This window comes from Rhinoderma darwinii, chromosome 1 (genome assembly GCF_050947455.1).
Source record: "Rhinoderma darwinii isolate aRhiDar2 chromosome 1, aRhiDar2.hap1, whole genome shotgun sequence".
Classification (NCBI taxonomy): domain Eukaryota; kingdom Metazoa; phylum Chordata; class Amphibia; order Anura; family Rhinodermatidae; genus Rhinoderma; species Rhinoderma darwinii.
The window spans coordinates 34773621-34800129 of NC_134687.1; the positions used below are offsets into that span (position 1 = coordinate 34773621).

Here is a 26509-nt window from a genome sequence, read left to right on the forward strand (position 1 = left end):
GCTTACTAAATGTGAATACAGACCTCTGAAATGGTGGCATTCGAGTAAGTAGCATTTGGAAGAGATTTAGATCTCCATGGGACTGCCTAAAATCTAAATTTTCGTTTTTTTGCCTGGTTTCAACTAGAATGTGTGTACTTCTTTCTTCCTTTTGAGGTATTTGCTTCGGGGAATGCAAGCTATTTTGGCATTATCATTCCATTTGCCAATTTTTCTTCTGAGTGTCCTAATTTAATGACCCAATAGCTGCTGTCCAGTAGATTATTACAGCAATCTCTGGTGCCCAATAAACTGTCGTCACTTATCTGTCTGCTTGCTTTAGGGCTTGTGCAGGAGGGATAAAATAGAGCAGCTGTCACTGACAGCTGTTTCATTCCTTGATGGCACATTGTAAATGAACACTAGGTGGCCACCTCACATGCCTACCACTATTCCTGACCCGATACAACACAGGTCAGGAATAGCAGTTACATTTAAGGAAAGCAGTTACATTTAAAATTGTGTTGTAACTGTATGTGTTTAGAATTATGGATAAATAAATAGAGTTTCATTTATTGCAGGGGATGACAAAAGTTTGTCCAGTACCTCTTCAGACACCAGCCATTCAGATGCCAGTGCCGGAAGCAGGTTGACCATCTGGGCAGATCCTTCCTCGGCCAGCACTTCTGCTGAAAGTCATGGTATGGCAGCTGCAAAAGGCATTCATCTTGAAGAAGATAAAGCTTATGCTGAAGCTCTTCGGGCATCCAAGCCACCTCCTAAGCCTGCACCATCTAGACACTTGCAGGAAATAGGCCGCCAAAGTTCTTCTGACAGTGGGATAGCTACTGGTAGTCACTCTTCTTATTCTGGAAGCTTTTCTTCCTATGCTGAAAGCCTGGACATATGCCATGGTGAGGAGTTTGGGTCATTGCTTAGCTTACCATTAGCCATGGCTACAGATCAGAATCTATGTACTTGTCAGCATGCGGATCCACAGAGAGGTTCAGAATATCATATTCCTGCCTCCATCAGACATCTATACGACACACCTCGAAGTGTTTTACAGGCAGCTTCTAGAGAACCTCAACACAAGACTTCAGATTCCACATTACCTAAGGACCAGGCACAAGGAACTCAAAGCACTAGTGATACTAAGTTGTTGCTGCCCCATGTTGACTTAAAAACGGCATCATTACTCCAAGAAAGCAAAGACTCAAGTGGTGAGACATACGTGGATTTTGTTCCAAAGTGGACATCTACAAAATTACAACCACAGGGGATGGAAACAAAAGCAAGTGACTTGGCAGCTGCAGGAACAAGTGAGACTTGCGAAATCTGCAGCCCGCAGCCTGGCATTACCAGGGCCCTTTTTTCTGCTTGCCCAGTATGTGGGGGGCTAAAGGTAAATCATTTCTATTATTTTTGCATCTACATAACATATTCACATCATTGAGTACTTACATTATTTGGTCACATTAGGACTTCAGGTACATGAAGGCCTTAATGTAACAACACAAAGGCTATTTGCCTTTCGGAAACAAAAACCCTTATTCCAACCTTCTCCAAATATAACTCTCCTTAGTAATATTCCAGTAATAGTATTGATCTAGATCCAAAAATATTTTATCCAACTATCCTGCAACTGGAATAGGTGGATTAGGGTGGCTGCAGCTCATACCATACAGTAATATTTACCTAGGGTATGAAATTGCTAATTAAAATTAATAATTAAAAAAATTAAGAAGTCCCTTCTTAAGTTTGTATTAGCGATCACATCACCTTAGGCAATCTTTACTGTATGGTGTGAGCTGCAGTTACACCAAGGTGGAATCTTTTCTGACACAGAGCTCCAAAACTATGGCATAGACAATGTTAAATTATACATTTTGGCTGCCTACAGTGGCCACTAGAGGGAGCTTAGGAGCTAACTGCATACTGAATATACATTGAACTCAATAACAAAACAGTATGCAGTAAGCTCCTAAAGTCCCTCTAGTGGCAACTGCAGGTAACAAGAATTTCATCATTTAACCCTATGGCTAGCCAGATAATATGGAGCTCTGTATCAAGAAAAACAAAGCTCCAACTGTTATAATAAAATATTAAGAAATGAACTAGTGCAGAATTTTGAACCTAAACTCACTTCAACATTCTGGATTGTGGTATGGTTCAAAAATCTGTAAAAGATTCTCCTAATTCCTATAAAGATCGTTATGATACCTCATAGTAGACCTGTCAAATTAAAGGATGGCTTTTTTATATGATTTTGCTTATATAAATGTCAATAATTTGTCAAAAAAATAACCAGTGAGATAACATTTTACTTTACATCTGTATATAGCATGGGTAAATGGGTCAGTTGCCCAGTGGCCTCACCTTCCCCATTCCACCTACCACCATATACTGTATGACCTTGTCTGAACTTCCTCTCTGGTGGTCATCTTGAACTTACTTCAGCTGTGGTATTAGTTAGGCGCTGTATAACGGTAGTATTTGGGTACTGTATGGCCTTATTATGCCAGCACTGTATTGCAGAATTATGTTTACACTGTAGCAGTATTATATGGGCACTATATGCTACTGTTATTTACCACTGTAAGGTGTTATCACATAGGCCCTGTTCACACGGCATGTATTTGACGTGTTTTTCAGCGCGTAGAACATCCCGAAAAACGTGTAAAAAAATGATTTAGCTTCCCATTGACATCAATAAGAAAGCGTGCCGTTAGTGCATACAACACGCTTTTTTACGTGCGCCTAATTCCCATAGTCAATGGGAGTCCTAATTATGCGCCAAAAAAAGCATCGAAAGCGCACACAAAACGTGTCAAACAACACGACTAAAACGTGTCAAAAACGCCTGTAGTTTAAAAAGCGCTTCACAGAAAGTCCTCACCGCTGAAAACTTAACTTTTCGCCCTGGAGCCTCTGCAGACCTTGATCCAGCACTGTATGAACATGAGGGGCACAACTTTGGAAAAATAATGTTTTGTTGATTGAAAGTGTTTTCTGACTCTCACACCTGAATCTTCTTTCTGCACATACTGCGTATGTTATGTGTGAGCACAGATACTGTATATCCATAGTCTCTAAAAAGCTTTCGATTTACTTTTGAAAATCTGCCCAACTCATAGAGGTCTGTGAAAGAGTTAACGTGGGCTGTAGAAATTGCTAAAATAAAGCTAATGAGTATGGCCAGCATTAGGCTGGGTTCACATGTCACTGTCTAACCACTGCATTTTGCGGCAATTTCATGAAATCACATCAAAATTACGCGGTTTTGCCGTGGTTCGCGTAAGAAAAACCTTTTTGGAGCGCAACGTGTGAAACCAGCCTTAGATTATGGTGTCCAGCAGTTTAGCGTGTCTTGTGGTGTATTGTCTCAGTCCCTGGTGTCTAATGGTTAAATGCCTCCCTCATGGGGAAACTGTGCACAGGGGCCCAGCAGGTAAGGAGCCCACTGGATTTCATAATTCACAATTACTGGTGGATTTTTGGAGAGATATAAGGCTATATTCACACGAACATGGCCAACCTCGGACAAGAAAAACTGCCATTTTTCATGTCCGAGGTGCACCCATGCTGGACGCGTTATCACGCGTCCCCAATAGACTACTAGAGTCTATGGAGGGATGCATGAAAATGTAAGAAAATAGGACATGTCCTATTTTTTTCACGGACCCATAACACGCTTCGTTAAAACAACGGTCGTATGAACGGCCTCATTGAAATACATGAGTCCGTGTGACGGCTGTTGTTTTAACGGCCGTCACGTGGACGAGACACACGCTTATCTCAGTGAGCCCGAAGAAGGATTCTCTATGATAAGAAGGATTCTCTATGATAAGGATTCTCTATGTTAAGAAGGATTCTCTATGATAAGGAGGATTCTCTATGATAAGAAGGATTTTCTATGATAAGGATTCTCTATGTTAAGAAGGATTCTCTATGATAAGGAGAATTCTCTATGATAAGAAGGATTCTCTATGATAAGAAGGATTCTCTATGATAAGAAGTATTCTCTATGATAAGAAGGATTCTCTATGATAAGAAGGATTCTCTATGATAAGAAGGATTCTCTATGATAAGAAGGATTCTCTATGATAAGGATTCTCTATGATAAGAAGGATTCTCTATGTTAAGAAGGATTCTCTATGATAAGGAGGATTCTCTATGATAAGAAGGATTCTCTATGATAAGGAGGATTCTCAATGATAAGGAGGATTCTCAATGATAAGAAGGATTCTCTATGAATTGAGAATAAGAGGCTCATCTACTTTTTTGGATGGGGGTACTCTGCTGCCTACGTCCGCCCCTTTCCCTCACTTTTTGATATAGACAGTTTTCCCAGTCCCTATTGACGATTGGCCACTTTTCTGCCTGCTTTTATTAGCGGTGCTTTTTTTTCTCCTCAGCCAATGAGAAAATTCCTGCTCTTGCAAGTATTCCTATACCAGAGATCAGTGCAGGTAGAGGGGAATAAACAGGTTGCCCTCTGAGGACAAGCACCTCCTGGGTGACCATCTAGAATGCTTCCAGCAGTTACACTAGATGGCTTCACAGTTCACCCCACCTGTTCAGAGATGCAATAAAAGCCACTTCTTCCCTTTATCTGAACAGACCTGCATCCACCCGTCTTTGGAATGGGAATGGTCATACGTAACAATTTATTTTTTACTTTTTAGACTTCTGATCTGCATCCCTGCTCCAGCCTTTAACGTCATAGCAAAAAAATTATTCTATTTATACTTGCAAAGTTAAGGTGTCCATACACATAAGGTGAACCTGACAATTTTGAAGGGATCGGCTGAGCATCCAATGTGTATGGGGGTGTCCCTTCTCTCCTCCAACGACAGATGTCGGGGAAAAGAAGGATCAGGCACATTGAACATGCCCGATCCTTTTTTCACACTAGAGATAAGATGCTGCCAGATGTGTCTGACAATGGCTTATTTCCCTCTCCGCATTGAGTACACATGTACGCTTGGATGAGCATGCATGTATATGTGGGGTGTCAGGAGGAATAGCTGTTGGCTGAATGTATTAGATAGATGATAGATAAAAGATCAATAGACAGCAATGGGACCGATAGATTTTAGATAGACAGATATTAGATAGATTGATCAACCGACAGATAGAAATGAGACAGAAAGATATTAGATAGATAGATAGAAATATGAGGAGAGATAGATAGATAGATAGATAGACACACACACACATGTAACCATTAATAGTGATGTTGTTGCTGATCAGACAGCGGTCACATTTCTCTCATTTGTTGAATGACGCATTTGTTCTTTGGTACACTCTCTGAGCTCTTCTTTACCTGTGATGAAGCTGCGAAGACCAAACGCGTCCATATAATCTTATAAGCTCCGGGCTCTGTGTCATCATTATACCTGGATACATCTGTTGTGCTGCACAGCCTCCGTTTTGTCTGGGTTTTCAGTGTGAGACATTAGTATAAAGGACACAATGAGCAGAGACGTCTGTATGAATTAGAAACATCCTGGACTATGTGATGGACTTTTATTTTTGATCTCCAGAGGAATGTTCTCTCTGCTTATTAAAGTTCACATGATCGTATGACTCAACACCAACGCCCAGGAATAGCTGTCATCTTTACAGTACATACATGGCATTTGCGCAGTTTGGGATCGGGCTGTGAATAATTTAATGGCACCAATTTGCGCATTGAAAAGAATCATAGTAACAATCTTTCATCACCTCGTAGAGTTCTCTCCATATATTATATTGAACATAGTGTGAAGCTGCTGTGATCAGATGAGATTCCATAACATAAAGTACATAGAAATGTTATAGTATTACATAAACAGTAACAGAACCGAGTTTGCTCCAGGAAAATCTAGAATCAGAAATTCTGTATGACAAATACTGATACTGATGTTCAGAGGTGTAGCTAGGGGTTTAGCACAGGGGAGGCAAAATATATCTGAGTGGGCCCCCCCTAATGCATGTTTACAACTGAAGAGGTGCATTCTAATTATATACCAGCCATCATCTCTGTATATAACCCCCATAATCCCTGAATATACCAGCCATCATCCCTGTATATAATGGCCATCATCCCTGTATACACCAGCCATCATCCCTGTATATAACCCCTATCATCTCTGTATATATCAGCCTGGCTAGTATATACAGGTAAGATGTGAGTTATAAACCGGGATGATGGCTGGTATATACAGGGATGATGGGGGTTATATACTGGGATGATGGTTGGTATACACAGGGATGATGGGGGTTAATGCAGGGATGATGGCTGGACTGCCCATCATCCCTGTATATAACAACCATCATCCCTGTATATAACAACCATCATTCCTTTATTAAGTGAAGGAAATAAGTATTTGATCCCTTGCTGATTTTGTAAATTTGCCCACTATCAAAGACGTGAACAGTCTAGAATTTTTAGGCTAGGTTAATTTTACCAGTGAGAGATAGATTATATATATATATATAAAAAAAAAAGAAAATCACATTGTCAAAATGATATATATTTATTTGCATTGTGCACAGAGAAATAAGTATTTGATCCCTTTGGCAAACAAGACTTAATACTTGGTGGCAAAACCCTTGTTGGCAAGCACAGCAGTCAGACGTTTTTTGTAGTTGATGATGAGGTTTGCACACATGTTAGATGGAATTTTGGCCCACTCCTCTTTGCAGATCATCTGTAAATCATTAAGATTTCGAGGCTGTGGCTTGGCAACTCGGATCTTCAGCTCCCTCCATAAGTTTTCGATGGGATTAAGGTCTGGAGACTGGCTAGGCCACTCCATGACCTTAATGTTGATTCTTTTTGAGCCACTCCTTTGTTGCCTTGGCTGTATGTTTCGGGTCATTGTCGTGCTGGAAGACCCAGCCACGAGCCATTTTTAATGTCCTGGTGGAGGGAAGGAGGTTGTCACTCAGGATTTGACGGTATATGGCTCCATCCATTCTCCCATTGATGCGATGAAGTAGTCTTGTGGCCTTAGCAGAGAAACACCCCCAAAACATAATGTTTCCACCTCCATGCTTGACAGTGGGGACGGTGTTCTTTTGGTCATAGGCAGCATTTCTCTTCCTCCAAACACGGCGAGTTGAGTTAATGCCAAAGAGCTCAATTTTAGTCTCATCTGACCACAGCACCTTCTCCCAATCACTCTCAGAATCATCCAGATGTTCATTTGCAAACTTCAGACGGGCCTGTACATGTGCCTTCTTGAGCAGGGGGACCTTGCGGGCACTGCAGGATTTTAATCCATTACGGCGTAATGTGTTACCAATGGTTTTCTTGGTGACTGTGGTCCCAGCTGCCTTGAGATCATTAACAAGTTCCCCCCGTGTAGTTTTCGGCTGAGCTCTCACCTTCGTCAGGATAAGGATACCCCACGAGGTGAGATTTTGCATGGAGCCCCAGATCGATGTCGATTGACAGTCATTTTGTATGTCTTCCATTTTCTTACTATTGCACCAACAGTTGTCTCCTTCTCACCCAGCGTCTTACTTATGGTTTTGTAGCCCATTCCAGCCTTGTGCAGGTCTATGATCTTGTCCCTGACATCCTTAGAAAGCTCTTTAGTCTTGCCCATGTTGTAGAGGTTAGAGTCAGACTGATTAATTGAGTCTGTGGACAGGAGTCTTTTATACATGTGACCATATAAGACAGCTGTCTTTAATGCAGGCACTAAGTTGATTTGGAACGTGTAACTGGTCTGGAGGAGGCTGAACTCTTAATGGTTGGTAGGGGATACTTATTTCTCTGTGCACAATGCAAATAAATAGATATCATTTTGACAATGTGATTTTCTTATTTTTTTTAAATATAATCTATCTCTCACTGGTAAAATTAACCTAGCCTAAAAATTCTAGACTGTTCATGTCTTTGACAGTGGGCAAACTTACAAAATCAGCAAGGCATCAAATACTTATTTCCTTCACTGTATAAACCCCATGATCCCTGTATATACCAGCCAGGCTACCCCTGCCGTAAAGGTTTGTACGACATAAAACTACTGCTCCCAGCATGACCCAAACAATAGTAAGGATATGCTGGAAATTGCTGTTTTAAAAAAAAAAAAAAAAAAATAATACCACCATCATATTGCTGCAGATCACACAGTAACTACAGTACTGATTAGAGGCAGAGTAAACATTTACATTAAGTGACTCACCGGTGACGTCTCAGATTATAGTTGTTCTTTTTCTCTTTTCTTCTCCACCCGGTCCAGACCTCTATGATGATTTCTCCCGGCCACAGCCCATTTCTGCAGTTTGCCGCTCGGATGTCTTCAGCTTCTCACTTTCAAACATTTCTGCACCTATAAACAAAGATAAAATTCTCATGGTGCCACACACAACGACACTAAATATAATAGCGCCATACACTGCACCAATAATTATAATAGCACCATACACTGTGTCCCTGATTATAATAGCACCATATACTGTGTCCCTGATTATAATAGAACAGTACACTGTGTCCCTAATTATAATAGAACCGTACACTGTGTCCCTGATTATAATAGCACCATACACTGTGTCCCTGATTATAATAGAACCGTACACTATTTTCCTGATTATAATAGCACCATACACTGTGTCCCACACACCCAGTGCTCCCTGTAGATAGTGCCCCCCATAGATCCCCCTGTAATTAGTACCCACATACAGTCCCCTGTAGATAGTGCCCCACATATAGTCCCCTGTAGATAATGCCCCACATATAGTCCCCCTGTAGATAGCGCTCTACATATAGCTTCCCTTGTAGATAGCTCTCTACATGTAACCCCCGTAGATAGTGTCCCACATATAGCCCCCCCTGTATATACACCGCGTTCCAAATTATTATGCAAATGTTATTTTTTGCTGATTTTCCTAAATAGTCGATGCAAATGACAGTCAGTATAATCTTCAAGCCATCAACCGTTGGAGTATAATGCAAATTTTATTGAACAAATCTCCCAATGATAAGAAATTATTTTTTTAGAAGTAAAAAACTCAAAATGCACTGTTTCAAATTATTATGCACAATATTAATTGTGCACAATAGAGATCAAAACATTAATTATGCACAATAGAGATCAAAACATTTTAAAGGTTGTAAAGAGAACTAAAATGATAATTTGTTGAATTTGCAGCATCAGGAGGTCATATTTACAGAAATCAAAAGCTCTTTCAATCAAAAAAATCAGAGAAATCCCGGACTGTGCTTTTTTCTGCTGGACACTGCGGACTGCAGAAAAAAACACCCATTTTTGCGGACTGTCTATAAATTTACGGATGGTTGGCTACCCTGGTGATGACGGTTGTCATGGCAGCCAAGGGGCTTAATGAAGGCCCCCAGGGCTGCCTTCACTCTGCCTCTGCTCTGCCAAGCCCTCGCTGTTCAAGTCCCCTATGGGGGCTAATAAAGTGTGTGGGAAAAAAAGTTTTTAGTAGTGAAAAAAAATAAAAATCTTAAAACTTTAAAAAAAAACTCTTTTCCCATTTTTCCCCTAAAGTAATGTAAAAAATAAAAAAAGTAAACAAGATTTGTATCACTGCATCCGTAAAAGTCGGAACTATTACAATATAGCATTATTTAACGTGCATGATAAACTCCGTGAAAAATAAAAACATGTAAAACACCAAAATCAATGTTTTTTGGTCAACTTAGCTCATAAAAATAATGTCATAAAAAGGGATCAAAAAGTTCTGTGTACCAAAATATGGTACCGATAAAATCTACAGCTCGTTCTGCAAAAATAAGCCCTCACACCGCTCAATCGGTAACAAAAATAAAAAATTCATGGCTCTCAGAATGTGGCGACACAAAACATTTGTTTTTTAACAAAAAGTTTTTTTATCAATAAAAGTAGTAAAATATAAAAAAAACCCTATATACATTTTGTATCACCATAATCGTATTGAGCCAAATAAAGATAAGTTGTCGTTTTTACCGCACGTTCAACGTCGTAAAAACGAAACCCAAAAAACTATTGAGGAATCAACGTTTTTTCCAACTTCAGCCCGCAAATTTTTTTGCAGTTTCCCAGTACATTATACGGAACTATAAATGGTACCAAAAGAAACTAGAACTCCTCCCGCAAAACATAAGCTCCCATACTACTCTATTAACGGAAAAATAAAAAAAATGATGGCTCTTGGAATGCGGGGAGTGAAAAACTAAAATGAAAAATAACAAAATGTCCCGAAGGGGTTAAATGATGCCAATAGAAACTACAACTCCTCCCACCCTCACACCGCTCTATTGACAGAAAAATAAAAAATGGCTCAGTCCTGAAGGGTTATAATGTGTGAATGGTGATGGCATTAGGATTTGTGATTACATTGGGGCTTAATATAAGTTTTGCCTTGGAACACATTTAAAGAGGCTCTGTCACCAGATTATAAGTGCCCTATCTCCTACATAATCTGATCGGCACTGTAATGTAGATAACAACAATGGTTTTTATTTTGAAAAACGCTAATTTTTAAGCAAGTTATGAGCAATTTTATATTTATGCTAATTAGTTTCTTAATGCCCAACCGGGCGTTTTTTAACTTTTGTCCAAGTGGGTGTTGTAAAGAGAAGTGTATGACGACCAATCATGCCATACACTTCTCTCCATTCATGTCCATCTGTACTCACAGCACAGCGTGATCTCGCCAGATCACTCTGTGCTGACACATACAAACACATTAACTTTACTGAAGTGTCTTGAGAGTGAATAGACATCACCTCTAGCCAGGACGCGATGTCTATTCACACTCCGGACAATTCGTAAAGTTTGTGTGGGACTTAATCACAGCACAGTGTGATCTCGCGAGATCATGCTGTGAGTGACAGCACAGCGTGATCTCGTGAGATCACGCTGTGTGAGATAGTCCCACAAAAACTTTACCGAAGTGTCGGGAGTGTGAATAGACATCACATCCTGGCTGGAGGCAATGTCTATTCACTCTCAAGACACTTCAGTAAAGTTAATGTGGGTGTATGTGACAGCACAACATGATCTCGCGAGATCACGCTGTGCTGAGTACAAATGGACATGAATGGAGAGAAGTGTATGGCGCTGATTGGTCAGCGTCATACACTTTTCTGTACAACGCCCACTTGGTAAAAAGGTTAAAAAAAGCCCAGTCGTCTATTAAGAAACTAATTAGCAAAAATCTAAAATTGCTCATAACTTGCTCAAAAATGAACGTATTTCAAAATAAAAACCACTGTTATCTACATTACAGCGCCGATCAGATTATGTAGGAGAGAGGGCACTTATAATCTGGTGACAGAGTCTCTTTAAGCTGGTCATACATACTGATTTTGATGAGCCGAATGAACTTCTTGTTCGTAGTATTAATGAAAGTACATTTTTATAAGTAAGACCCCCTTTTTTGCTCCCCCTTCCCATGATACTTTACTCTTTATTAGCTCCGTTGCCGTGTACTGTAACATGTACTTTCAATAAGTGGATGTCTTTTGGACTTACCAAACTCATTTCTATATTTCTGCTTCAGGGAGCTGCAGTCCTTCACCCAGGAGTTGTAACAACACCCCTACAAGGTAAGCAACATTTTGGGCATAATTCATTACTTTTTGTATATAGCCTTTTCCATAACATCTAAATAAGTAGTTGGTGGCGAGTACATGTTTATAGGTCAAGTATTGGTAAAGTCACATATGTGGTTTGTCCTATTTTACTTCTCTAGTAGCTACTATGGGGTCCAGCGGCTGAGGGGTCCAAATTCCACTATTACAGGTGCCTCAGATGTGAGAGGCGGGACAGTAAATGTAGAGCACTAAGAGGCCAAGGAATAGCAATAACCATAATTATTATAATCTTTCCATTTCTTGAGAACTTTCACTGTTGATGGTGGTCATATTGGTGTGGGGCCCCCTTTCAAGTTTTGATATAGGGCCCAATGGTATTTGTTATGCCCCGTTTCCTGTATTTTTAAATAGGCATTACTGCATCCATGTGCCAGAATAAATTTGGGAACTGGGAGTAAAAATAAAAAGGGGTTAAAGCAGATCTGTCACCTCAATATGCTGCCTTAGATAAGGCAGCACATTAAAGGGTCAGGTCCATTTTTCTAATAGCCAACATGGCACAAAAAATATTGGGCTATTTGTCTAATAGGAGTTATTAAATAATACATCAAATTCATAATTATGAGTCCAGCATATACCCCCACCTCTCCCTGCCCCCACACAGCGATTGACGGGCTGCTGTTTATGCAGATAGATAAGGAGGCGGGAGAGGCGGGGGTAGTGCTCTCCTCTTTAATACAACGGAGACATAAGTATGAGTCCGGTGTATTTTTGCATGGCACCTATTAGCCAAATTGCAGAACATTTTTTTGTGCCACTTTGGCCAAGAGGAGAACAGCCCTGTAGCTTTAATATGCTGTCCTTGCCTAGAGAAGAATATTCAGCCGACATATCTACCGGGTAATAAGCTATTCTAGCTTCTATAATAAATTGGGGTTGGATAATATAGGAAGATTCCACAAAATAGAAATCAATGCAATTTCAGTATTCAGCAGTTAAGGAGGCAAGTTTACAATATGTGTCGAAATGCAAGGTAAAGAAATGTGACTTTTATGAAGGTTTGTGTTCTATTCACTGATTTTATAGGTGCCACTTCAGCACTGGCATCGACAGGAGCACATAAACCTCACAAAGTCCCACCCATGTTACTTGTTACTGGTAAGTATCATAAAATACTGTACATAATATACTTTGAAAATACTGTACATAATATACTTTGAAAATACTGTACATAATATACTTTGTGGCACAAAATCTATTTTGTAACCACAAAATATGTACAGGCAAAAAAAAAAAAGAATAAGCCAAGAAAACGATATAAAAAACTATCATTTATGTAAAAAAAAAAAAAATATATTTTACAGAATTAGTATATTGTGTCACGAAATATTGTTATATGTCAGAAATGGTATTTTGTGACATTCTGTCTCAAAAATATTAGAAATATGATATTCTGTGGCACAAAGAGGTGCTTTATGTGTTGTAAAATGGTATTGATTTTACAAAATTATTTCTGTGATATGTATTATGGATACTTTTGCCATGGAATGATAAGTCTTGTCTGATTTAATAAGCATTGCATTGCTCCTACTCAGTACTTGCTTTTTAAAGGTACACAAAATGTATAAAATAATTTAAAAAAAAATACCAGTACCAATTACTACAATATCCTACACATACTTGTGTCTCATATCAAAATATCACAATGAATTAAAAAAAATAATAATTAGCGGTCGACGTGTCCTGGGTGGCACCCATTTCGTCTCCCACTCCTTGTCTCCCCTCCAGTGCTAGTTATGTGAAACAATATTTTTTGTGAAAAATTTGCTTCAGGAACTTGCAGAATTACTTGCAGGCTGATGAATCTTCAAACATCTCCATTTATTTCTAGATTTAGTGTTTACTTGAAGGGAATTTATATTCAGAAAATGACATATTATTAAAATCAGTTTTTTGTTGTATTTTATGCTACAAAATAATTCTTTATTATAGAAAATGCTTAATAATGTTTTACAAAATAGTGTTTGAGCCTACGAAATACTTCTTACAATTTTTTTGTATTATTTTCTAACCACAGAACTTGGAAATTGTATGATGGACAAACAGTGAATTATAGTATTGTGTCTAAAATCCCCATTCTACTACTAATTTAATATGTTGTTTTTTTTGTTACAAAGGAGCATAGAGAAGAGCTTGATAAAAAAAAATACACAATTTATGAATTAAGGAAATTAAAAGTATATGAGAAAACTGAGGGAAAAATAATAATAATAATAATAATAATAATAATAATAATAATTTAAAAAAAAATAAGAGATTTTGGACAGTCTACATCTACAGGGTGGGCCATTTATATGGATACACCTAAATAAAATGGGAATGGTTGGTGATATTAACTTCCTGTTTGTGGCACATTAGTATATGGGAGGGGGGAAACTTTTCAAGCTGAGTGTTGACCATGGTGGCCATTTTGAAGTCGGCCATTTTGTATCCAACTTTAGTTTTTTCAATGGGAAGAGGGTCATGTGACACATCAAACTTATCAATAATTTCACAAGAAAAACAATTGTGTGCTTGGTTTTAACGTTACTTTATTCTTTCATGAGTTATTTACAATTTTCTGACCACTTATAAAATGTGTTCAAAGTGCTGCCCATTGTGTTGGATTTTCAATGCAACCCTCTTCTCGCACTCTTCACACACTGATAGCAACACCGCAGAAGAAATGCTAGCACAGGCTTCCAGTATCCGTAGTTTCAGTTGCTGCACATCTCGTATCTTCACAGCATAGAAAATTGCCTTCAGATGACCCCAAAGATAAAAGTCTAAGGGGGTCAGATCGGGAGGCATTTCTTCTGCGGTGTTGCTATCAGTGTGTGAAGAGTGGGAGAAGAGGGTTGCATTGACAATCCAACACAATGGGCAGCACTTTGAACACATTTTATAAGTGGTCAGAAACGTGTAAATAACTCATGAAAGAATAAAGTAACGTTAAAACCAAGCACACCATTGTTTTTCTTGTGAAATTATCGATAAGTGTGATGTGTCACATGACCCTCTTCCCATTGAAAAAACTAAAGTTGGATACAAAATGGCCGACTTCAAAATGGCCGCCATGGTCAACACCCAGCTTGAAAAGTTTCCCCCCTCCCATATACTAATGTGCCACAAACAGGAAGTTAATATCACCAACCATTCCCATTTTATTTAGGTGTATCCATATAAATGGCCCACCCTGTAGATCTACATATAAAGTGGAGTACCTTGGCAAATACATTACATTACTTAGGCTACTTTCAGACGAGTGTTAGGGCATAACGGCCGTAAAATTGGAAGCAGAACGCCTCCAAACATCTGCCCATTGATTTCAATGGGGAAAACAGCGTTCCATTCCGACAGGGCGTTTTTTTACGCGGCCGTTTTGAAAAACGCCCGCGTAAAAAAAACACCCGCGAAAAAGAAGTGCATATCACTTCTTGAGCCGTTTTTTGAGCCGTGTTTCATTGACTCTATAGAAAAACAGCTCCAAAAACGGCCATAAAAAAACGCTGCGAAATACGCGAGTGGCTTAAAAAACGGCTGAAAATTAGGAGCTATTTTCCCTGACTCCATCCAGGGTCGGGATGTTGTGCGCAGCATACAGCGTTGTGACGTCAGCACTCCGGAACGAGGAGGGTAAGTATATAACTTTTTATATGTGAGACTCTTCTTGCTATTTGATGTGGATGATTCTGTATGTAGCCCATATACAGTTATTGATTTGAGTCCTCTGTATACAGTTTTTTACAATTCTTGTGATTTAATAAAATTTAGACTATTTCTACTTTTTCAATATTGGTAATAGTATATGGCTCCATTTTTCGGTAACTATATATGATATTGCGGAGTTTCTATTTGTTATTTGGGAGGTGTTAACTTGGATATTTGGATCGCCTAGCCCATTAATTAACTGTCCTGTGAGATTGTGTTTAGAATTTAGAAGCAGTTCAGGTCTTGAAATTTTTGACAGTCTGCGTGAACATAAAAACATTTTTTGCTTTATATTTGTGATTGAAATTTGGATTTATCCATGTGAGAGATTTGGAGAGCATAAAATATTGTTGCATTTATATTCTGGATGGAAGACCTGCCGCCATTAGATGAAACGGGAGCCAGGAAATTTATATTCATCTTGGAAGAACTCAGCTTAAGCGTTACCTCTCCCAGAGGCTACTGTATGGAGCCGACACTGAGATGATGCTTTGGAGAGTTTTAGGGTTAATGTAATTACTATTCATCACACTATGAAAACCTGGCCGTATATGAGAGCAGTACCGGTTCTATATACAAAAGAAATAATGTTAAATTCATAGAGGGTGAGATAAGTAATGTAGAGTGTCCCACTGCAGAAATGTTCAGAGACAGGCCGAGAGCATTATGTCTGATTAATGAGTATTGGGAACAAAAACTTTCTTTTGCCCTTTTCTGCTTAAGGCCAGTTCATTACAGAGTAGTCAAAAAAAATATTTGTCTTGGAGAATCATAAATACTTCTCTAAACTATCTCTGTAATTCAGTTTGTTTCTGAAATAATTTAGTATTGTACTGTAACAGCAATTAATAGAAAGATATCGTTTAGGTATTTTATATTTTTACAGTGTTTTTATGCCTATTTTTTATATGGTTAATCCTTAAAGGGGTTGTACATTTTTATGGAAAGACTCTAATAGTGAGACTAAAAGTTCCCTGACACCCCGAGACCTCTTTTAAAGGGGTCAGCCACTAACATGATGTTCATCGAAAGAGCTGCTGGAGGCTCTCAGAACTTGAGATATGTGAGATAAAGTATCGTGGGGGGCGGAAATTTTTCTGAACTTCCTGTCACTACTCCTAGCCTGAAATGGTTGCCCCTAGGCACTAATAGAAAATTGAATTGCATAGTAAATTGAGATGAGATAGACTGCAGGACTATACACATTTTGAGATGTTTGGAGGTTGTGATTGGTGGGAACGTCAAGATTGCAATAGCTATACCGTGTAAGGTTCAGTTCCTCTGTACTAAAAAAATGGAATACTGTAACGAATGGCCATTGCAATCTTTGCTTTTTCATACCGCACAACAGACAGGTGGGTGCAACTATTAATATGATGATGCCACCACCCATCTACTATTCCTCTGTTCCTCTCGCTGCTGGTTCAACCGTAGTCATGCGAGTTATAAGGCTTTAGTTCGTTCAGGTTTCTATTGCCCTCTGACAGTCTGTATAGTTCAGTCTCTTGTGCTATTCTTTCCAGTAATAAATAGGAGGTTCATCAGGATCCATTCCACAACGGATCCATCATAAATGTCATAGCTCCTGTAAAAGACGCCAGTGTGAACACATTGTAAGGCTCTGGTCACATCTGTGCTAAGTTTTTTTGTTGTTCTGTTCCGTCATAGGAACAAAAGAATGAATAAGGGAAATGCCAGAGCTATTGCATCACGGGCACAAATGCCGCCCGATGGAACTCCTGGACTTTAATGGGTTCCACCAGGTTTCCATGAGGGTGTCCATCATTTTACATGCTGCGCTTTTTCTTCCAGCATTTTTCCAGGACTGCAACAGAGGCTGACAGCAACGCCTCTGACGTAGATGTGAACAGAGCCTAAGACACGTGTGTCAGGGACAAGGGTTTTGGACTCCCTTCCAGGTTCACATTTACTGGCACGTGTTCATGAGTACATTGGAATCTGGATTGAGGAGTGACTTAGGATTGTAGGGTATGATTAGAGGAACAATTAGGCACGTATAGATGAATGACTGATGGCGTCCATGAGTTCCTCGAGTTTCTTCTTAGTGCTACAGCATTGTATTTTAGACTTGTCATGGATATTGAAACAATTGAATTTGCAGAACTCTCATAGCGGAAAACACTAGAACTTCAAACAATAATTTACATAAAAAAACGATTAGAACGTACATGGTGACTCAGTGATTAGCAATATTGTTTAGCAGCACTGGGGGTGCTGAGTTTAACCCCTTAAAGACCAGGCCTAAAAAGGCCTTAAAAGCTATGTACACCTTTGCAAGTATTAAAGTAATGCATTTAGTGTTTTTGAGCAACTTTTTAAGATATAGCTTCTATGTATCTTCTAATCATCCAGTATCGTTCTGTAGTAGCCAGTTCCTTCAGTTCACCTGAACTGACGGCTCGGCTGAGATCTGATTCTGTGTGTTTCTGACACACAGGTTACAGTTAACAATGATCACATCTAAGTTTATAACTAAGATGTGATCAATATTAGCTGGATTATGTGTGTCAGAGACAAGAAGGACCCGCTTTCAGCCGAGCCATCAGTTCAGCTGAACTGACTAAATTGGCTTAAACATAACGATACAGGTGCCCTAACAGCAGGTTTACAGAACAGACAGCCCTGGAGTCCTTTATAGGGCCCCAGGACTGACTGCAGAGGGTTCCCTCAGTCTATGATTGCGTCACCAGATTTCTGGTAACGCAATTGAAGACAGAAGTGCTTTTTGATCATGCTGATGTCACTGCATCGATCAAATGATTACGTCACCAAAAGACGTAGCTGTAGATTCGGGACCTACACCACCCACCATCAAAAGACAGTGGGCGATTGGGAATAGGTTAAATCTGACCAAGGATAACTACTGCATGGTGTTTGTATGTCTACCCCGCGTGTGTGTGTTCTTCCACACTCCAAAAACATACTGAGAGTTTAGTTGGCTTCCTATATAATTGGCACTTGTCAAATAGGAAATTACATTGTGAGCCCCATTGGGTACAGGGACTGATTTCAATGGTGACAATCTCTGCTGAATATGTTGGCGCCATATCAGCAATAAAAAGCATAACATCATTTGGTAAAAAAACAAAAAAAGTATTCTGTCAAAAGGAAAAGGGCATATATACTATAGTTGGTATTCTGTGGGACCTGTGGAGAGAGGTCCCCTGTTTAGGTCGGCATTATGCCCCTTTTTAGGGTGCAGTTATGCAGGGCTTCACCTCTCAAAAAGTATTGCTATGTTAACTAGAGCAGAAGGTTGTAATTCAAAGGTCATTCTGGCCCTCTATTCCATAGTGGCAATTCAAACAGTGACCTTCTGTCCAGGGATGGAGTTTGTGATGTGTGAACCGGAAAAATACACCATTTTGATTCTTATATGGACCACCCTTTTTATGGTTCATCACCATGTATGTAGGGTTGTTATCTTGCAAATGTATTAAGGCCATATTGAAGAGCCTTTTGCCCTCATGCATTTCATCACTGGTTCATCTCTCACCTCATCTTATTCCTTTTTTCTTCTATTGTACTAGTTATAATTTTATTGACTACAACCTTTGTGCTGATATTGGCAATCGATAATTATATGCCGTATGTAAAATATCATGTTTGCACCGTAAGTATGAATATATATTTTATCGGCCTAGGCCTAGTAATAGCATATGGATTGTGTGGGTTAGTTATATCTATTCATAGAAAATTGTCATTTGACTGTGAAATTAGTAACTGGAATCCACTTGCTTTCCCATATATTAGTAAAAGACTTCAGAAACATGTGGTCACTTATAATACAATTTTAAATTAATATACATTTCTTAACATAATATTTTACAATCCAATCCATATTGTTTTCTTGTCTTATTAATAACGGTTTATATTGAATTACAAATGGAACCTCCCTTGGAAAAATATAGCTGACACATGGTCTCCGATAAAAATATTTCCATTATATTAGTTTTGATGGAAGCAATCGTAAAAAGGAATGGACTGGCCCACTAGAGTACCAGAGGATCCTCTGATTGGCCCATGTTCATACACAATAATGGGCCAGCAGAGACAATCCCATTGGAGTTGACTTTGGAGCCAATCTCTTGCCCCTAGGGTCCATTTCTTATGGGATAATTCAGAAACACCCTTTTAGACTTTATTGTAGATATGTTCTGTGTGTGTAATGATAACTACAAAGGCTACGATGCAATTATAAGAGAACGTGCACATGTTCTGTATAGATAGAGGTAGGTCCCTCAAAATGATCTCCTCTGTTGGGCCCAAGAAATTCCACACAGACTATCTACTCCAATGGTCTTGCCCATAGGTACTTGCCAACCTTTTGATCATTTATGGGCAGACGAAAAAAGAAAATACTTGGAGAAATATGACTTTTAACAAAAAATTCACTGTTTATTGTAACATGGTGCTATGGAAATTGTTTTACTCTGTGTACATGTAAACCCACCACAGTGGTCTACAGCATTTTACATTATCGTCATCACTATTCAGTGATGTGAGCTACACGTGCCACAAGCATGAATTAATGAGAATATGTCTGCTTCATCTGGTCAGCAGGGGCAGGAGGTTATCCAGCCGAGCCACTGGTTTCTGACCGACCTCGCAGTGAGACAGCAACTTATGTAAATATTCCTATCAGCCCTACATCAAAGAAACAGCTCCATTACTTGGCATTAGAACTTCAAGGTCCTAGTACAGGAATAAGAGGTAACATCCATCAATCTCATCCAAGCAGATCCTGTACATGACTTCATGGCAATGACTAATTGTTAACCTTCTTCATTATCAGGGTTCACCATTACAAGGGACGAAACAGAATACTGGAGGTTAACCTGTTAACTTAGCCACGGCCAAACGTGGTGTTCTCAAGCCATTTCTGCAATAACCAATGACCTGCTCTTTTCTATATCAAATACATTAACAGGGTATTCGCATCATAATCATTTATGGTATATCCACAGAATATGGCAAAAATGCCTGATAATCACTTATATAGAGAACGATAAGATTCTAGACAGTCGCTCTCCCCATAGGAGTCAATGGAGAGGTGGCCACATTTGAATGCAGCCTTCTCTAATTAAGTCTCTATAGATATTCCATAAATGTCCGACATGGGAATATCCCTTTAAGTTAAAGAGAACCTTTCACCTGCCCATACATGTGCTGCTGAGTGCAGCATGTATTAGGCAGGGCTGCACAAACACTGTCTGACTTGAAATTATTTTCCTATCTTCCTCCATTATTTACATATCGGTGCCGTAATATTTGGGGCCCGATATGTAAATAAGCCCCTGAACTGTCAATGGGGCATTTCTGTCTAACTAAATGGCAAGGGGGTGTGAGGTCTTCGCTCTGACACTGTCCAATCCGCTACGGACAGTGTCAGGGCGGGTTGCGCTGTCTTCCCTCCCGCGAGAACAAACACAGACTGGTGGTTCTGCAGCACTCCCTCAGTCTGTGTATGTTCTCGCGGGAGGGAACACAGCGCAAGCCTCTCTGACACTGTCTGTAGCTGATTGGACAGTGTCAGAGCCTAGACATCATGCCCCCTTGCCATTTAGTTAGCTAGAAACGCCCCGTTGACAGTTCAGGGGCTTATTTACATATCGGGTGACAAATATAACGGCACCGATATGTAAATAACGGAGGAAGTTGGAAAAATGATTTCAAGTGAGACAGTGTTTGTGAAGCCCTGACTATTACATGCTGCACTCAGCTGCACATGTATGGGCAGGCGAAAGGTTCTCTTTAAGTAGTAGGAATATTTTTTTTCCCCTAAATTTTTTGTTTTTTTTTACCACAGATGATACCATGCATAGACATTTACTGCTTACCCTATTTATTTTTGGCAAAGTTATAGAACAAACCGTTCTCAGTTCTATCAGACATAATGCAAAAATGCTGGCACTGCCTGATTATTGCCCAGCTTTAGCACACCCTATTACCTCTTTACTGGGTTCATAGTCTCAGCTCTATTGTATACAACACCAAACATCAGTACAATGCCAAAATAAGGCAGGTAGGCGCTCTACAAGGCAGTAGAAAACCCTATATTCCAAACATTGGAGTACAGCAGCAACATTTCAATCCAATCGATTTTCTGAGAAGGGGCCTGATGTAGTATGGGTTGGTCTGAAACAACATTGCTGTTCTATTCTTGTTCACTCCTGTATGTTAAAGGGATTTTTGCATTTTAGACATTTATGGCATGTCTACAGAATATGCCACAGATGTCTTATAAGTGGGACCCACCTATTGCCAGAAAAAGGATCCCCCTGTAGCTGGAAAAAGCCATGCATATGTGTTATCAGCTCTCCACTGTCTCCTCCTGTACATGGTTTAGGAGACCCTGACCTATCAGACATTTATGGCATATCCACATGTTTGTGGAAATTTCCATATATGAACGTTAACTTTTCAAACAAGGAAGAGTGAGCAGGGGCAGAGAGCGAGACACACATGCACACACAGACATGCTGCCCATAGGCGTCTATGGAGAGGGGAGGATGGAGCAGGAGCAGAAAGAAAGACACAAATTTGCCCATAGAAGACTATGGAGAGGGGATGGGCAGCTGGAGCAGAGAGCAGGAGCACAGTGAGAGACACAGAGATGTTGCTGATGGAAGTCTTTGGAGAGTGGTGGGGGAGCAGGGGTAGAGAGAGATACAGAAACACTGACCATAGAAGTTTATGGAGATAGGAGGGGGAGCAGGAGCAGAGATACAGATATGCTTCCAATAGAAGCCTATGGAGAAAAGAAGGGGAGCAGAGAGAAAAGAAAATCAGACACACTGCCCATAAAAGTTTATGGAGAGGGGAATAGGAGCTGGCGGAGGGAGAAATAGCAGAGAGAGAGACACACACAAACACGCTGTCCATACAAGTCTATAGACATGCTGACACACTGCCCATAGAAGTCTATGGAGAGGGGAGGAGGTGGAGGTAACAGGAGAGAGACACAGACACGTTGCTTATAAAAGTCTAAAGAGAGGAGCAGAGTGAGAAACACACACAGTTTGCAGTGGGGAATACTGCTACAAAAAAATGCAGAATCCACATTATATAATAGTACTGTAGAACAAGACATAGACCGCACCTCCAGAATATATACTTTGCTAGGCTAAAATTTATAAACGTAAACATGAGGTCTTTGTTAATATTTTGATCAATTTGTATAAGCCCACTTGCCACTTCACGGTGACCTCTTTAAAATAGGTCCCTACTCTATTATTTGTAGCACCGCATGTCCGCCACTGCCCCCGCAAGACCGCTCTTGCAGAGGAAGCAACCCAAAGGCCCAAAAGCACCCCTGATGCCAGGCCAAGCTAAGCCACGTCCCGCCACAAGTGCATCACCATAGCAACAGATACCACCACATAGCACCACAACATGTGAACAGATTGAATAAGCACACCTTTCATTTACATTCTATAATGGCCAAAAGTAGAATTCTTCCTCATATACACACATTTGACAGCTGGCATTTCAGTTAGATTGCCGGCGCCTGAGAGATTCTGGTGCTTGGAAATTTCTTCTAGCCTCCACTGTTCCTGAGAAATCTGTGCTGTTAGTTTTTGAACCCGATATGAGGCATTTGACTGTCTAATGGGCGGTTAGCAACGATCACTTGGCAAGGGGGAGTGTTACCTTGCCACTCTGCCGCCATCCAATCAGAGCAGACAGCGTTAGAGCTGCTACAATCATCAACACTTGTGGAGGTGAGTACACGAGACGCTCTGATGATGTCCCCTCTGATTGGATGGCGTAGGAGTGCAATGTTCACTCGCCTTTGTCAAGAAAGTGGCGTTTACCACCCACTTGACAGTTATAGGTCTCATCTGCATATCTTGTGCCAAACCTTATAAGCATTGATATCTCAGGAATGGGACTAGAGGAAAAAAAAAATAGGTTGCAATTGGGACTTTTCTACAACAGTTTGCCAATAAGGAGGTCCTCTGTGTGAAATATTGTGTACCCCCAGCTCTTAAAAGTGCTCGCTTTCTCCCTACACCACTAGAGAAAAGTTTTTTCCTGGACTATGAAATTGATGGCCTATCCTTAGATCAGTAGGGAACTGGACAGCTTGGACAGCTCATTAGAAGGATGTTGGGTCAGTTCTCCAATCTTCGACATTATGTAACTAGACAAGGTCTAAAAACATTGAAATTAACCTTTCGAATTTCAAATGAATAATTCTAGATAAAACAGATACAAGAAGTATATGGGGTAAAAGACAATCCACACGTCAGTCGTGACTCGTGATCCGTTACACAACACAATGAAAAACTCTATTACCAGGATTCCAGCAGTGTTTGTTACTGGAGCCATTAAAATTGACAGGCTATGCAGATGAAGAAGTATATGTTAATCAAATGGTTTGTTATATTGACCTTGACCTTAGAAGAGAGCTATAAAGTCAGCGGAGATTAGGAGTTACACCTAAAGTCAATTACATACAGAATGGCTAAGCTCATTAAAATATGATTTACAGACATAAATATTCATGTTCTATCGTATTCATGTAATAAACATATTTGCATGCCACTGCGGAACTAACTGATTTTAACCTGTGCATTACCCTTTGACTCCAATGCTCTTATCTCATATGGTTTGTTTCAGGCTCAATGCTTGGTCAAGCGATATGCTATACATTATATACAGGGAAATCCACATGTTGGAGCCCTTGGAGAGAGAGCGAGGGGGCCCAACTCTGGTGGGTCCCATTCTATTTGCTATTAGGTGGTGAGAACCTGTGAGGGACTCCCCTCTCTCTAGAGGAACTACATGTATAGAAAAAGAGGTGGTGGGGAGTCGGCCCAAGGGTCATGGAAACGGTGTGGAGCGGGAAACAAACAGTAGGCTCTTAATTTCTGTGTGGCAAAACTTGGCACCATAATGAGGGTCTATTTTAATCTTTGCTATGGGGAAATGTTTAAGTCTAGTGTCACCTTTCATGCTGCTAAAAATATTAGCAAAGTATTAACAGATTTAATGAGCTTCTATACAAATAAACTTTCTAGAACGCAAATCACAAGACCAAACTTTGTGCATTGAACCAGCAAGGAATGGAAGGACATTTAAGCTCTGAGCACTGCAAAATTGTGAATATAGCTGGACTGGAGATCATGCGGTACTGTCTATAACTATAGTCAGGGGTGGGACAAGCTCTGTTGGTGTCCAAGGTGATGGTTTCAGAATGCGTCCGACCACCTTCGATCCTTGTTGCACATGATAGTTATCGGATGAAGAATCCTTAATTTAATTGTAATTTAATTGTCCCCATCTCTCCCCACCAATTCCTAGTGCTATTGGTTTTGGCAAAGAAAACATAGCTTCAAAACAAAATCCCTAAACTGCTCCCCCTTCGACAATGTCTCCCTAGGCGACTGCCTATTCCACCTACCCCTCATCCTGTCCCTGTCTACAGTAGCAGGAAAGTCAAAAAGATGATCACTACTAGGTAATAAGCAGCAATGACAGAGATCATGTGATAGTGCTCTCTTTTCAGAACCCTGTTTTGGACTTGTAAGGGCTGTTTAGTAGGACAAAAGCGAACATAAAGACTGTGCAGCTTGTTTAGCTGCACAGGGTCCCAGGGGGGGGGGGGCGCGACTTTGATCAAAAGGGGTTTTAAAACAAATATCCTGCTACTCTCGCTCCCTCGATCTGATCACACTTTCGATCAGTCTTTTATAGATTACACAGACATTGCATCATACCAATCAGCCAATCACAGAGCCTCCATGATGATCTGAGATTCTCTGTGATTGGCTGAGGATGCAGTATCTGTGTGTTTGAGTAGTCTACAGCCACAAATGGAGGAGCAAGAGGAAGGAGTCCTGTAGCCTTCATTACAGAGAGTTAACCCATTCACTACACTACTCTAGGCCACCAGGACTTATTTGTATAGGTCTAGTATAGCGACAGGTTCTCATTAAAAGCTTAGGCTAAAAAGTGATTTTTTAATATTAAAAAAAAATCAGCACACCTCTGCTGGGATACATGTAACACATACATTGAAGGGGTTGTCCAGGCACAGACACCAATGGGTCCATTCCTACAGAATGCCTATCCTACACCTTTTTATTTTTTGTTCTTGGTCCCATAGACCTGGAGATGTTGTTTCCTACTTAAAGGGGTTGTCCAGGCACGGACAACTGATGACCTTATCCATAGGATAGGTCATCCGTATATGATCGGTCGGGGTTCGACACCCGGACCCCGCACTGATCAGCTTCTCCGACTGCCTTCGGGCACCGAATGTTATGCACGGTATGCAGTATTCGGAGCTGGAAGCAGTTGCCTTTGTACACTGCATAGCGGCCGTGCTGCAGAACAGCAACTCTGCTCCTATTCACATGAATAGGAGCAGAGCTGCAGTACTGCAGCTCGGCCACTATTCTGTGACCGGAGCCATCTGCTTCCGGCATGGATATCCGGTGCCCGGGGCAGCCGGAGCAGTTGATTGGTGTGGTGTCTAGGTGTTGGACCCCCACCGATCATATACTGATGACCTATCCTGTGGATAGGTCATTAGATTAGTTGTCCGTGCCTGGACAACCCCTCTAAGTAGGAAACAACATCTCCAGGTCTATGGGAGGCAAAATAAGAACAAAAAATAAGAAGGAGTAGGATAGACATTATTTAGGAATGGATTCACCCACTGGTGGTAGGATATTAGCACAGAACAATATCACCACACTAAAGGCCTAGAAGCACACATCAACTCCATAATATATATCCTCAAATTAGGCAATTGCTCAATCCTTTAACAGAACGTTAGCAAGGTATGTTCTTCAAGTCTAGGATTATATATTTTTACTGCATGGTATATTGACCTCTAGGCTAGAGATATCCGGGCTGGATCTCCTGGGGGCACCTTTAGTACAGGGGCTGTTCCATCTAGGCAATTAAAAAATAATAATTAGAACCTGATGGCATTAAACTGACTGCTGTGGGTCTGGCAGGGAATCCCTGGTGATCAGATGTCATTGCCATGGAAGAAGCATTTCTCCTGTATCGACCCCTGTAGTAGAAATGTGGTATTATATAGCGCCCATTGTGGAGGACCCCCTTAATCATGTCCATATGTCCTAATAGGGTCTATAGACAGAGGTTTACTTAATGGGCAATCCCTTTTAGGCAGCTCAAAAACATAACCTGCTGTGACACTTTCCTGCCAGGAGAGAAGGCAGTATGGATATCCAAGTA

The 26509-nt window shown here is 40.3% G+C and overlaps 1 protein-coding gene across 2 annotated transcripts in view; it reads left to right on the forward strand.

Moving 5' to 3' along the window:
- Positions 1–26509, forward strand: part of DOK7 (docking protein 7) — an 83275-nt gene that overhangs the window by 51736 nt on the left and 5030 nt on the right. The window contains exons 7-10 of one of the 2 annotated variants that reach the window (XM_075848971.1): positions 561–1384; positions 11488–11533; positions 12608–12679; positions 19853–20005. In XM_075848971.1, coding sequence (XP_075705086.1) covers positions 561–1384; positions 11488–11533; positions 12608–12679; positions 19853–20005 — 1095 coding nt within the window. The remainder of the gene's footprint in view (positions 1–560; positions 1385–11487; positions 11534–12607; positions 12680–19852; positions 20006–26509) is intronic. The other variant, XM_075848972.1, reaches the window with a different exon arrangement.